Here is a 15,567-nt window from a genome sequence, read left to right as displayed (position 1 = left end):
TTCGCAAACCGTTGACGTGTTTGAAACTTGAAATAATATGATTATTCGGCGAGCACACCTTACAAGTAAGTTGTCTTAATGTGAGCATTTGGTAAATATATGATCTGTTTGTGTTTAGGTATGCCTGAAAATGGCTCATGTTACTAATTTTACCGAAAAAAGGGCCGCCTGGACTCCGGAGGGTCAATAGCTGGGAGTAGGATTATTTAAACGTCCTCCCCTGAAATGCTATGTGTAAGAGTATTTATAGCATGTACATTTTGCAATTGGAATAGCTAAACAGAATGCACGACTCAGGAAGGATCTTACTTTCAATATGGCGGTTTGACACAATCAATCGATTATTTATATGTTTTCAACCGATTAATAAATATTAAGACTAAGGTAAAATGTTAATATATTAATACAATATTTGTGATGTAACATCTAAAAAAATTACTCGCGACTCGTAAGGGATATATAGCATACTGAAAACAGAAAAACAGCAGTTCTACTGACGGTTGTTATTAAAGACTATCTTAATCAAATTCGTTTAAGTGTTTACATTTTTTTTACAAGATGACTCTCTATGACAAAGAGATTTTAAGGTTGTTTTGAGAAAAAATAAGACGTAAGTTAAAAGAGTTGAGGAAAAAATGAAAAGTAGGTCCCAATTGTCAGTCTAAATAAGGCTAATCAATTTTCTTTATACACTTTTTCATTTTTGTTTCTTAACTACTTTACCACTTATGAGAACAGAAATGAACGTTGCCCTATATACACTCTTTTTTAATTTTCTCCAGCTCCTTTTCCACCTGACCCACAAAGGCTGGAAATGCGGGGTCGGTTAAGCACATCTTCACCATGGTGTTCAAATCTCCTAGGATACCGTTGCTATGCAGTGCCGAGTATGGCGCCGGAAGCTGGGGTCCACTTGGACTCGACATCGCCTGTAAACGCAGAACAGCAGTTGGCCAAAGCTTATGCATGCGATACATCGTTCCAGGTTTACTCCACTGACATCGGGGTAAAATATTTACTTTGGGACTCAGCTGCCTTTACCACAGCATACCATGCTTTTAACAGACGAAAACGTATGATCGTCAAATTACTACTCATTTTTTGTTTAATAGTGTACAAATGTCGTTCTTCTGTTTAACGTTTTCATCTATAATTTACATGACCATACTCGGGGAGTGAACCTTGTTCGTACACTACGTTGAAATTACTTATACATTTACTATTTGATATTTATAAAGACTTACTAAATTATTTAAAAAAAAAATAAACCAAATTATTGACTGTTTGATAACATACTTCTTTTATAAATGATTAATACATTGATATAATTCGTTGTCATGTGTTTATACGTGTTATTCAATTGATCATAGTATAAGGTACGTGCATAAACTTTGTTTAAAAAACTGATTTTTTATTTTTTGTTCATTACTGAAATAATATTTATACAATAAACATACAGTACAGTGCCTGGTGTATTCTGAAAGCCAGTTACAAAGGTGAACTCAAATATAAATTCGAAGAAACCAAGGCAACTATCCCTCTTTAAACATGTCGGAATTAAAATTGTCTATTGCCGAAATATTAAACTGTGTGTTCATTATACAAGGTATTATGCTGTATTAGATTTGCGTAATGTGTAATAAAAGTGTTGCTGCTAAGTAATATCAATGGAAATTCTAGATTTAGCTGCTTAATTTAGAATTTCCATTGATATTACTTAGCAGCAACACGTTTATTACATGCTAATAGAAGACGATTAGCTTAGTTGTACATTAAGGTTTTGAAGAAACTAGGCCCACTTCTAGTGTTCGCAATTAGTCCTTGGTAGGGTGTGGTCCTTCGTGTTTACTTTAAATTAAGGAACATTTTCACAGATGCCAACATTCTCATTCTTGGTAATAGACTAACTAGAAAATTAAATTACGTTACGTCAAAAAATAGCACTGTGACTTTTTGCCTTGTCATCAAAATATAATGCATATTTACTAAATATATTATTATTATTATTAGTATTGTTATTATTATTATTCAATACCTCCGCTATCTGCCCGATTGTGACGTCACCATCCAAAATGACGTCCTTAGATGGCGTTCCGAGTGGTGTGACTTGAACCTATAGTTACGCATGTGTAAACGTATGTTTATAAAAGTTACTATCACAGGGCTCGAGATTATTAGGGTATTACTATTAAGACCCATTTACCTTTTACAAATATCTATAAAAGTTGCACGAAAAAGGGACTTATTACGTATTCGCAAATTGTAAAGAGGGTATTAGTTACATATTGTCAAAAATACCACTACGTTTTAGGAAAAAATCAATCATATATAACTTTTGATTGATGACCTGTTATTTAACTACATTAACATTCACTTCACGCTTCTTATCATGGGTCTTACAAACAAATTTAAAGCACACTTATTTCTGACGCCTTTTAAAATTCTCCGATACCTTTTAAAGGGTATGTTAAAAGTAAAATATCATTTTACATAAAACACAGGAGTAATAAAACCTCATCTGAATAACTGCACTATGGTATAAGCTTGAAACTCCAAACATTGGTGACGCGTACACTATTCACATCGGTAAACGACGACAATGACCTCGAACATCCATGCTTATTCAATCATATGCTTGGTAATAACATAATCCCTTTATCGGTGTCATTCGAACAGATTGCAACCACTAGCATACTTCAAAAGAAAGAATCACGCATAGCAATACAACGATCGAGAGCCAATCTGTGTTGTCTAAACGTCATCTGAGTCAAGCACAGACACATGTATTTGCATATAAACAATCAGCCAGATTGATTCGCAGAATTTAAAACATCCATATGTTAGACATTCAATCGCAGACAGTAGTTTCCATGAAATAACTGATCAAATAAACGCGCATGTCACTCATAAATACAAATCATGCAACGTTACACCTTTAAACCCTTTTAAAAACAAGCTCATTTAATATGAACAAATCTCATTAAAAACAATCACACAAACGCATTGTTTTTCAAAACCAACCACAGACACAAATTTATAGATCCAATCACAAACCAATGAAAACAAAAATACCCCTTGAAACAATCACATAAACAAGCATATCCACCAAATCACACACAGGACTCGTAAAAGCAATAAGCGAACCATTGACGCGTGGACCTTTGAAGAAGAATTCAAAGCTCTTAACATGTTTAAGCTTATCAGCTACCTAAATGTCATGGGGCGGAATTCACAGCATCTTGAGTAGTTACATAAATATTTTCGAAAAAATGTAAATGCAAATGTATTTTATCTTTTAACTTGGAGCACACATTATGGGCACTATTTGGAAAACCCATTTTAATACTATTTAACAGGCGCTAGTCCCTTTTTATGAAAAGTAGCAAACATATGTTTAAAGAAATATATAGACCATTATGGATATAGTTTATAAAAATTCGTATGATGATATATGAAAAACATCCATGGAGAACCAATCTCATACGCTTATACCTTCTGGGAACCATTCAACCCGTCGGCGCACGCGGGAACCTTTATCTGCATATGGCGACTGAGTGCATCGACGCATTGATGACAATTCTCCAAGCCGGACTTACCGCCTTTGTCGGTGTCAGCGGAAAACTTCACCCGGAACCGGCGGTGATGATTCTGAAATGTGTTAATCACAGTTCTCGGAAAACTTAAAGAACTGAACAGTTGAAAATACCGGTAGAACTCGTGTCTAAGATGCAGTTTCTTTTGAAGAAATATTATAAAGGATTGTCACACAGATTCTTCGACTTTTTCCTTTATATACCAGGAACCGTTAAAAGGGTCTATGATGTCCCTATGGCAAGTATGGTTATTTTTTCCCTTTTCAAATGACAAATAAGTAGGGAAACATGCTATTACTTGTAAACTAAACGATCAAATGTAATATGAAAAAAAACAACGGCGTTTATGAAACAACCAACCATGGCCTTCGATAAACAACTGAAGACTTCCAATATTTTAACAACTCAATGACCATCAATAACAGTATCTCACGAGACATTTAGAGATCTCAAGGCAGCACCCAATGTGTTCCTCAAATAACGTCGCATGAAGTGTACCTTCATATTGCAGACTATCAGGAGACTGTCTCCTTTGCTAACCCCTTTCACCTCGTTGGTACATTGCTGAAGGAACATGCTTTCCTGAAGAGTAAACATACTTGCGTTGCGATTACTGACTACTCGACAGATAGATCCATCAAAACGCACGCTTCATATTGAATTCCGTTACCAATAAGTAATGTTAGATCACAATGCATTTGAAGGTTCCGACAACATCGGCTAGGTGATACTGATCTCTATACTGTATATTGTTAGCATATATATCGGTTTGCGCTTAAATTTATTGAGTTTTTAATACAAGGTATGAATTTATCAGAAAAATGTGTTTAGCTTTGTTCAATATGGAAGCATATTTGTGCCACTACTTACCAGATGAAATAATGTGAAAATAATGGCGGATTTCGCGAAAAAAAATTCTCGATAACAGAAAAAATTTCACGAAAAGAAAATAAATTATGTTAACACGAAGTTTTCCCTGTTAGTGCTCTAATCTGCCACCGTATAAAGATAAATTAAAGTTTTCACGAAAATAAATCACTTTTCTCGAAAACAGATAACTTTTCATGAAACCTTGGAAATAATACATTTTCACAAAAAGAGTAAAATAACGGGAGACTTTTCTTGACAACTTTTTACGAAACCTTAAAAAATTCGAGAAAGTTGCCAGATCTAAAAATAGATGTTCTTCAGAGTCTTTAACGTGAAAACCTACCGTGGTGTTCTACGCGTGGTCTGTAAGTATGTTTTAATTAACTCATACAAAGTAGATCTATTAATTGTATAAAAGAATGTTATTTATTTGATGTTGTCCTTCATTTTGTCAACTGATTTGCTAGAAAAAATAAGAGTTTAATCAATTCTAAAATAACTAATTACCCAGAGTGTTTGAGGCACTTTATAAAACCTTGTAAGACCTTAATTATTTAACACAAAGTGTTAAAAGTGTTAGTATGGTCTTTTGTGAGTGTTTTTGGTTTTTTTCTTTTCAGAGTATTACCTATCCTAGAATTCCAAAATGCCAGATTTGCAGAGATAGATATTGCGATACCTTTTTAGCCTGTGGACACATACTGTGCTACGTTTGCAGCTGCGAATTGGAAGAAAAGGGTTCGGTATGCCCCATTTGCAGGTGTCAGTTCAAAATGTCAAATATACTGTTTTACTAAATAATACTATGTTTCTTGGACTGATTTATAAGGCGGAAGTAGTTGGGTACGATTAATTAACCAATGAAAACCCAGATGGTTTTCTATACAACCGTAACCAAGCCCATACTATGTAGTTTTAATCAATATTTAATATAAAGTATTAAGAAATACCCAAGGAGGGTGACACTCATGATGTTATGATGCTTTTTCATTATTTTGGAAATAAGGTTTTACTCACTTGAGCACAAAGTATTTCTTCTTTTGATGTCCTTGTTGTCATGTTGGTAAATAGTTTTACATAGACTTATTAAGCGCCATCTTGGCCTTGTTTATTTGACTTGAGGGTTTTAAACATGAGATGCCAGCATATATCATGTTCATGTATACTTGTGTACTGTTGGATTGTGTTTTATAATTGCTATGTTTTTACAATTCTTATAGAGCACTTATTAAACCAGTGTATCTTAAGTGTGGATATTAATTTGTTCAAATTTGGATATTGATTTCAAATGTCTTAATGTCAGATTGACATTACATGTGTAAATATTTGGATATTTTTATATATCACATAGTTCGTTTAAATTTTTCCAGACTTCATTTCTTACACAATGAAAGTGTATATTTTAGCAATAGTGTCAAATGAACAAATTTAAGACAATAGAAGTCATTTTTGATAAGGCTGAAAATAATTAATATTGTAAAATTAACTATAAAATAAATTTTTAATTCACCCCAGAGATTGCTTGATAGCTGGTAAAATATTCCTGCTAATGAAAGGGAAACTGTGACCTTTTAATGTAAAACGGTAATTTTTTAAGATTTTATTCTTCATTACAAATTTAAAACTTAAGTTTTCTGATGAAAAATGTATACTTTTAGTAACATTTAATAAAATATTAATGTATACTTTTAGTAACATTTTAATAAAACGATAGCAAATACCAATGAACATAAATGTTATACATTGTCATCTTTGAGATTATTATTTAATAAAGCTTACTCAGTTTAAAAGGCCTGTCTGTGAAGAGTTTGAAATAGTTCTGTATTACACAAATTTTCAAGTTTTTTTCGCATTTTATATCCTTCAGTTTAAGTTGTTATCCCCCCCCCCCCTAGCTAATATGTCGGAGGGGGATATGGGAATCGCGATCGTCCATCGTCTGTGTGTCCGTCCCGTTTTTGTCCGGATCATAACTTGCCATTTATCACTAATCAAATTTCACTCATCTTGCTACAAAGGTTCACTACTATTAGACGATGTGTCTCGCCATAAATTAAGATCGCTTCCCCCAAGATCAATGTCACACTTATAGGTCAAATGTCCATATATGACAATATGATAGTGTTTCGCGTCCGGAGCATAACTTCGTCATTTATCAAGCAAATTTCTTTTAACTTGGCAAAAGTGATCCCCATCATAAGACGATATGTCGCGTTTTACAAACCAGGGTCCCTACCTCCAAGGTCAAGGTCACTCTTATAGGTCTAATATCTGTTTATGACAATATGATACAGTTTTTGGTGTCCGAAGCACAACTTTGTCATTTATCAAGCAAATTTTAATAAACTTGGCTCAAATGTTCCCCATTATTTGATGATGAGTCGCACATAACAACCATGTCCCATTCTTCAAGGTCAAGGTCACACTTATAGGTCAAATGTCTATATATGACTATATGATACAATGTTCTGTGTCAGAAACATAAAATCTTCATTTATCAAGCAAATTTCATTTAACTTGGCACGAATATTCCCCATCATTTACCTATGTGCCGCGCTTAACACCCAGGCTTCTTCCTCCAAGGTCAAGGTCACACTTATAGGTCAAATGTCCATATATGACAATATGATAATGTTTCGTGTCCGGAGCATAACTTCGTCATTTATCAAGCGAGTTTCATTAAGCTTGGCACAAATGTCCCCCATAATTAAACGATGTGCCACGCTCAACACCCAGGTCATTACCTCCAAGATCAAGGTCACACTTATAGGTCAAATATCTATTTATGACAATATGATACAATTGTTTGTGTCCAAAGCATAACCTCTTCATTTATTAAGCGAATTTTAATAAACTTGGCACATATGTTACCCATCATTTGACGATGAGTAACGCTTAACACCTAGGTACCTACCTTCAAGGTCAAGGTCATACTTATAGGTCAAATGTCTATATATGACAATATGATACAAGGTTTTGTGTCCTGAGCCGAACTTCGTCATTTATCAAGCAAATTTCATTTAACTTGGCACAAATGTTTCCCATCATTAGATTATATGTTGCTGCTTTTAACACCCAGGTCCCTACCTCCAAGATCAAGGTCACTCTTATAGGTCAAATGTCCATATATGATTATATGGTACAATGTTTCATGTCTGGAGCATAACTTCGTCATTTATTAAGCGCATTTCATTTAACTTGGTTCCAATGTTCCCCATCATTAGACTATGTGTCGCTCTTAACACCCAGGTCCCTACCTCCAAGGTCAAGGTCACTCTAATCGGTCAAAAGTCCATATATGATTATATGGTACAATGTTTCGTGTCCGGAGCATAACTTTGTCATTTATTAGGCGCATTTCGTTTAACTTGGTACTAATGGTCCCCATCATTAGACGATGTGTCGCGTTAAACACCCAGGTACCTACTTATAATGTAAAGGTCACACTTATAGGTCAAATCTCCGTATATGATACAGTTTCATGTCTCATTCGTATCTGGAGCATAACTTCGTCATCTTTCAAGTGAATTTCATTTAACTCGGCACAATCATCATTGTCCAATGTGTCATGTCATGAAAAAGCAGGTCCCTACCCCCCAAAATCAAAGTCACACTAAGACTTATAGGTTAAATCTCTATTTATGGTACTATGTTTCATGTCCTGCCTGCGTCAGTAGCACAAATTTCGTCCGCGGAGTTCTTGTTTTGTTGTTGTTTTTTCTTATTTTCTTAACTTTTTGATAACATTGATTTCACATTGAATGCTATGCTGTGATATGACAAAAAGTCTGTCTTATTTTAAATAAATGATTTCTAAAATAAACAGTGTATTTATTAATTTTATTTGCCCTTGCTTGACTTAATCATGTTAATGTGTTTTAGCTCTACTTTTCGACGCATGTTGAGTTATTGTTGTCAGACAATTGTAGTTGAGGACATCAGTCTTGTTTAAGTGTGTGACTGCTGTCCATTTTTCAACAACTATCAACGGTTTTCACCTCTAACTTTGAACACTTGCAGCCAGTTGTGTAAACGTTGATAAAAGTTATCATTGGTTATCTTTTTCAATTACTCTGGTTTTTGGATATTTTAATTTGGACTCCAATTGTATAAAAAGATTAACGAGACCATCACATGCTTTGGATATTATTTTTTTTTGTTAAAGTTTACCAAGGTCTTAACCAATTTGGACAAATTTAAGCATTGGACAAAGATAACCGGCGGATAAGATATCCAAGTTTTATACAATGGACTGTTGTTAACTATCAAAAGGAGAAAACAAACTTGCAAGACAGATCATCCGACAAATATTTTGGCAGAATTATGCCCCATGTTAAATGTATATTTTTTCACTTAGATTTTCATTTCATAATAATAATATAGCACTGCCATGAGAAAAGTCGAGTGTGTGGTTCTTGTTTAAATATCATCTTGATTACCATCAAAAATATTCAACTAATACAGCCACCTCTGACTTACCTTTGCACTTTCACATACTCGGTGTAGTTGTACCTTACAAATAATTAGTTGTACATAACTCTTGATGTCTTTATCCATATATACTAGTGTGTTTGAGGTATGTTACTCAAAGGTCAATGTCACATGTAGACTACTGCATAATGAAAATTAGTTTGGATATAAAACACTCTTATTGTATTACATAAAACTTCTATTCTCACCCCACATTGGCGGAACAAGGCAAGACGAGAATGGCCTTATGACAACCCCTGCATTCAAGGTAATACGTGAAAATGACACCTGACAGCCCTCTGACACGACTGCAAGACACAATGATATCAAAATTGACAGTCCAAATGAGTCAGTTTCTCTCGTTTATCTTTAGTCTTTACAGAACCGTCTCAAGGCGCACCTTGTGTTGCCTTGTTCATACCGTATGCCCAAAAAATTTATAACTATTTGACAGTATAAGGGCGATTGCCACACATGGGCAGAACAGAAGCCTTCCGCAGTCCATATGAAATTTGGAAGTGTTACGCAAACAGTGCAGTGATCCAGAAATTATTTCCAGACACTCTTCCCTTCTCCCTTCGTGTAACACTATTTCCCCCGTGACGGTATTGATTCTATATACACCGTAACCTGGATTGTGTTGTTTTTTTAACTTCAGGGTGTTCATAACAAATAAAGCTAGCATTTTGGCCACATATTTAAATGATATTTTAAAGCGAAACTGACAAAATATGTATTGTTTTATTGACACATAATCATACACGGCAATGACAGCGCATACAAAGCCAACAGCTTGTTTAAAACTAGTACTTGCTCTGCTTTCAGACACAACTATATCTATTAATTGACATTTTGTCAACCAATGCACAAGGTAGCCAGCTTGTAAGGAAGTATCATTAAGTTCATTTTTGTTTCATTTCCGTGTTAAACGAGGCCTTTAATGTACATGGTTATTGCAACAAAAAACTCGGTTCCTTCTTCTCTATTTCTATGTGGGTATTGAAATTCAAATCTCCGACAGCTGCTCTTGCAATTGTCAGGAACTCTTGTGAAACACCAAGTTCTGGAGGGCGTTGAGAATACTCCCGTTCCACATCATTTAATTCCCTATTGTCAACCAGTGGTATTTTACAATCTCTTGCACCATATACTTCTGGCTGAAAGAACAACACCTCAGGTTTTCCTGCAGGACATGCAATTCGGTTATTTCGACGAACACGATGAGTATTCCAAATATTGCAAACTTTATTCAGGTCTTTACTAAAGACAGGAAGAAAACAGTATCTAATGCATTCTAAGTGCACACAATCAGATGTGTCCAGTAATCCGAAAGCACTCATATCTTCAAAATGGTTCATCCAGACATTTCCACACATTTCTCCAAGACTTCGCGAAAGCCTCTCAATTCTGACATTTCTGTTAAATGAAACATAGACGAAGCTTAGGATCCCCTGGTACTGATCTGCGTCTGTCCATCGTAATGCCATTTGCACATCACGGACAATAGAATAATTTTTTGTACCGCGGTCACCGTAAACCCGAACTTGAATGCTATTAATTTCCCTAATGTAGTCTAAATAAAAGCTAGATATGTACATCGGCTTTTTGTTAGAATCACAACATTTCAGCCACAACACTCTACGGGAGAATCCATCCACAGCTCCATGGATTGACAGACCGTAGGGCTTAAATTTGTCCCAGCCATCTAAATTGGGACCATTGTTTGTATAAATTCTCCGCCTTAACCTTCCCGCCTGCCTTAATGCAACACCTTGTGGATCAATGAGTCCTAAATTAGACGAACCATCTCAAATGTAGCTACAAGTCCACGATCAATCAGGAGTCTTTGACGCATTTGCCGGTAACCAGCATTTTCACCAGAAGCTGATAACTCAAGCAATATTCCTTGAATAATTTCTTCGAGACTGTGCTGACTTTGGCCCCTAGTCAGGCGGTAACGTCTCAAAACTCGGAAAATTGATCGTTCGCTTGTTATTTTTCCATGTCGTATTTCCATAACAAGAATTTCACGTACAGAATAACCTCTCTGACGATACAAAACAATAAGCTGTGATGATGACATACCCTGAAGATCGCCTTCGGCGTCCTGAATATCGTATGCGGGCATGATCTGGAATTACCATAAAGAAAATTAGAGATCTATTATTCAAATAAAAATTCCAAAGGTCTAACAAGTGGCTTTCAATGGGGACATTTGTACTTAACCGTTTTCTACCTTTGAACTCTAAATGTGACATTAACACTATATAGACTGTTGCATTAATGAATACAGAAAAATCGAACATCCATTTCTCACCCAGTAATTTCCATTTTTGTGTCTGAAAATAAATATGTAAAAACAGCTACATGTATTTTCGTCAACAAAGATGCATTTAATTAAAAATAAAACAATAAAAGGAAACTTACCACTTGCTATAGTATGCACGTACACTCCAGTTCTTGGTCTGTAGGATAAAGACAATGTTCACCGATTGAAGAGCATTTATTTATATATAACTGGCATCTTTCGCGAATTTATATTCATAATTTCATGAAGTTATCTGATTTCGAGAAAAGTTATTTGTTTTCGCGAAATCTTCCATTATTTTCATGAAAATTTTATATGTATGTGTTGGCAGTTTAGAGCACTAACATGCATAAATTCGTGGTAACATAATGTATTTATTTCCGTGAAAATGTATCTGTTTTAGCGAAATCCTCCATTATTTTCATGTTATTTTAAGTTGTTAAGTGGTGGCACAAATATGCTTCCATAGTTCAATGATTCAAAAATACTCAGTTAATTAAACTACTCGTGCGTTTCTAGTATTAGAAACACCGCCCATATGACCCATGTACCATACAATCAAAAGGATGGAAGTAAAGGATGCATTAGATGCATTGATGTCTAAATATACAATAATGATGATAGATTTTGTTGACAATTTTCAAACTAGTGGTACATTTTCAATCAGGTTAAGTGTTTCAATTTAAACCTGTTATTGCCACATTATTTTCTTGTATTAAGACATTATTTATTGAAGGAAAACGCACCAATAAAACAGTTACATGCTGCCCAACCTTCCATTACATAACTTTTTAATTAGTGTATTATGTCTAAACAACAGAACGTGAAAAGGAATAATTTGGTAATGAAAGTGTCATGATCAAAATTAATATATTCCGAAATATAACAATCACCTGAATTTAAGTGTACCGCTTGTTTAATAGATGTAAAAACAAATCTGCCATCTTTATTATTTACTATCTGGAATCAAAATCTCACTTCAAATATACTGATGCATGATTATGTTCACACTGTCGCATAATTGATGTTTAGATCTTGTTCGCAATAATGCATGCCCTGTGTTTACGTCAGTGTGGCCGGAGACTAATTAGTTTGTTGACAGTAGATGAACGCTTACACTAGTAACTGGCTTCGGTCCGTTAAATTATAGATCGTCACCAGATTACATGATAAATGGATGTTTTTTGTCGTGTATGTGCACTTGCCAGATGGTAAATACGCCAGTACATGCAATTTCAACGAGGTAGTCTGATCCATCAAGTTGACATGTTTATGTAACGATACATGTATATAAGCAATGCTTTTTTGGACACTAAAACAATAAGGATTTAACCCGTAGGAGGGACACTAGAGGTTTATTTTCAGGACCCCAGGTGGGGTGGGGTCCTGTCTGGGTGGGTTTACACGGATTTTGTCATGTCTCGGAAACGTTATTAGTTACTTGGAGAATTACATGGACTTAGAAATATTGCACTAACAATTAATATAAAGAATTAAATAGACATTGAACCATTATGTTAACAGAAGAATAAAGAGCATAGAACTATTCATCGAGTTTATTAATGTATGTGTTATTATGGTTCAACCCTTTTGATAATACTATTTAATATTACACACGCATCCTCGTGGCATTAGCCGCATACTTATAAATGTGTTTATTAACTTTATTTACCAATTGTCGTCTACCGTGATGTATCAGAAGTTGACACGATGACGTCACCATCATTTGAAGAGGCTCCAACTTGTTGTCATAGCACTGTTTGCAGTTAAAAAACATTTATGAACAATTGTTTCCATCTTCGAACATAACACAAACGTTGAATGTTTGCAGTCATTATATATCAGGTAATATGAGTAAGGAACTAACAGCGGAAATCCGCAACACTTGAAATGCATAGTGGATGCAGTCGTCGTGCCTCATTATCCGCCACATGTGGAAGGTAATCCGGTAATATTTAGATTTCATTGGTATTGGGCGCAATTTTGATGCAATTATTTGCGTCGCAAACCCTAAAAGCTTAATAATAGTCCTGAACGCTGTAAAAAATGTCTAGTCCCTTAATCCGTCAACCTTCTTTAAAACGTTCAAATTTCATAAAAGTAATACTTGTTTATGTAATCCGTTTTTAAACAAAAATTGTCCGTTTTAGAAAACACAAAAAATCTTGTTAATTTGTAATGAATGTTCTAGTGCTTTAATGTGCCACGCTGTATGTCGGTAACTGCGATATGCGTGTTTCTCTATTTTCTACTTAAATTTTACAAGTGTACAAAATACAATTACACTAATACGCCGTTATTATATTTAATGCAGTAGTCTAATGTACAAAACTATTTTTATGTTATTTCTAATATCATTATTTTTGAGAGCTCCACAACGGATGCCATTACTCGTGCTTGAAGGAACGACGTAATTCACATGTGATAACGTCGTGAAATTTAACTATAATTGTGATTTAAAGTGCACATGCCTCCTTATCATGCTTTTTTTTTAATAAAAAGACGCAAATCTAAAAGCGGAAAACAGCGTATGCATGCTTATTACATTTTGTCACAAATGCAATGCTTGACCTTAGTAACATTAGAGTAGAATTATTAACTAAATTGAAATTTGAAATAGCTGTCGGATCAAAGCGAAAATCTGTCAATGATATTAAAAAAGATTGTTTAAGACCAACACATATATAATCAATATTTTTAAGCGCATATTGGTTATGATTGACGGATTGAAGTTGCCGGCAGAATAAGGCACTGCTCCAGTACCACACGGCATGACATATACATGTATTCATTCATACATGATGTATACCGGTACATGTACCGGGGTATGTTGCAAATGGTGCGATTTTCGCCCAAACACTTTTTGATACGGATCAATATTTTGGTAAATATCTCGGAGATGATATGGTTCAAAATGAACTACGGACGCCATTACTGAACATCATGTTTAGGTTACCATGTTGTATGCTTTGTTTGTTGAACGTTAATCGAACAAAGGACGTCCCGTTATTGTGACAGTCAAATATCTGATCTATCATGGTGTTTAATATACCATACGATGGAGTTTGATCACATGCCATACCCTGTTTTCCATGTACTAAAACCATTACGAATATTTTAATCTTACACATTTGTAATATACTTTTGAAGCGTTTTCATTGGCTTTGTTTTCGTTCGATTTGAAAATCGCCTTTTGATATTTTGCTAAAATTACGTTGCAACGTCAAATGAAGTCACGAAATGTAACAATATTCGTGATTTATCATTATGTTTGCGTAAATATTCATTTAATTTGCTCATATAAAAGCATGTGATAAAATAGATGTGTCACTCGTTGTCATTTCATACCATATTTGATTGAACTCGTCCAGGAAATTTCTGAACTCGTTTAATAAAATATGGTATGAAATGACAACTCGTGCCAGATCCTATATATATATCTAATTCTCAACCGACTGCACGAAACAAAGTTAACGCGTAGCAAGCGCTTAAAAATTAGTGTGATCCAGTTATACTGATTGCGAACTATAAATATATTAAATATTTTTATGGGCAATTCTGTCAACAAAAACAATATCATTGACGCCTCTTGGAGAGCATGGGCCAACTGATGGACACCGCCACGAACCGAAAGTCGATCAGATTACTACAAATAGTACAAACAGCGCTCATATGTCATGTTTGAAAATATTTGCCAGCATTTTGTCACGATGAAATGGATCATCAAAACGATGATAAGAAACTGTAATGCCATTCACATCAAATAATTTGATGACTTTTAATCACATTAACAGATTTATGAAACATGCTCTAGTTCTGATGTTAACATTTTTTAAATTAATTTAAAAATATTTGCAAGTATCAAATTCAGAGCGGATTTGTTGTTAAATTGTGTTATTAAAATGCGCAATGCGTTACCACATTTGTAAAATAGGCAATTTCTGTCTCGTAATTATTGTAATTGAGACATGTTCGTTAATTTGTACTTAATATGTTAAAAGTGCATATTCGAGATCCTTAACAAAGATCGCACTTTATAATAATGAAATGAATTATTCGTGCATTTCAGCCTAAGTAAAAGCAAAGCAGCTAACCTCCCAGCCATCCTTTCCTTGCGCAATTTCTTTACCAATTATCACAGACGTTAGACGGGCATAACGTTCTAAATTCCATGTCCGGACGGCTGTTTCTGGTGCGCTTGAATTCATGCGATTTTTTTTGTGATTTCGATAAGATAATAAAATATATTGTTTCTATATTTTTAAATTCATGCGCCTTTCAATCTTTTGGAACACACTGATTGGACTGGCTTTCAGATTTTTAACA

General features: G+C 34.6%; 1 protein-coding gene across 2 annotated transcripts; it reads right to left on the bottom strand.

The window, feature by feature from the left end:
• Window positions 1-488: 488 nt before the first annotated feature.
• LOC127857956 (meiotic recombination protein REC114-like) lies at window positions 489-15,563 on the bottom strand. Of its 2 annotated transcripts, XM_052394738.1 has the most exons (6): window positions 15,336-15,562; window positions 12,914-12,997; window positions 4,092-4,175; window positions 3,493-3,648; window positions 2,036-2,113; window positions 489-929 (listed from the first exon to the last, which is right to left on the bottom strand). In XM_052394738.1, the coding sequence occupies exons 1-6, from the start codon at window positions 15,447-15,449 to the stop codon at window positions 753-755; spliced, it is 693 nt and encodes a 230-aa protein (XP_052250698.1). In that variant the 5' UTR covers window positions 15,450-15,562; the 3' UTR covers window positions 489-752. The 2 variants fall into 2 exon arrangements, with proteins under 2 accessions (XP_052250698.1, XP_052250699.1); XM_052394739.1 differs by lacking the exon at window positions 12,914-12,997 and having other exon boundaries at window positions 15,336-15,563.
• Window positions 15,564-15,567: the final 4 nt, after the last annotated feature.

The sequence above is a fragment of the Dreissena polymorpha genome, chromosome 14 (assembly GCF_020536995.1).
Source record: "Dreissena polymorpha isolate Duluth1 chromosome 14, UMN_Dpol_1.0, whole genome shotgun sequence".
NCBI lineage: Eukaryota > Metazoa > Mollusca > Bivalvia > Myida > Dreissenidae > Dreissena > Dreissena polymorpha.
This window is presented reverse-complemented; position numbering and strand designations above follow the sequence as displayed.

Excerpts from the sequence above, each read along its gene's own strand:
- LOC127857956 (XM_052394738.1), bottom strand. The coding sequence starts at position 15,449 with ATGAATTCAAGCGCACCAGAAACAGCCGTCCGGACATGGAATTTAGAA. Across the intron at positions 4,176-12,913 it reads ATCACGGTAGACGACAATTG|GAAAGCATGTTCCTTCAGCA; the intron begins GTAAATAAAGTT and ends TTTACTCTTCAG. Across the intron at positions 930-2,035 it reads CAATCGGGCAGATAGCGGAG|GCGATGTCGAGTCCAAGTGG; the intron begins GTATTGAATAAT and ends CTGCGTTTACAG.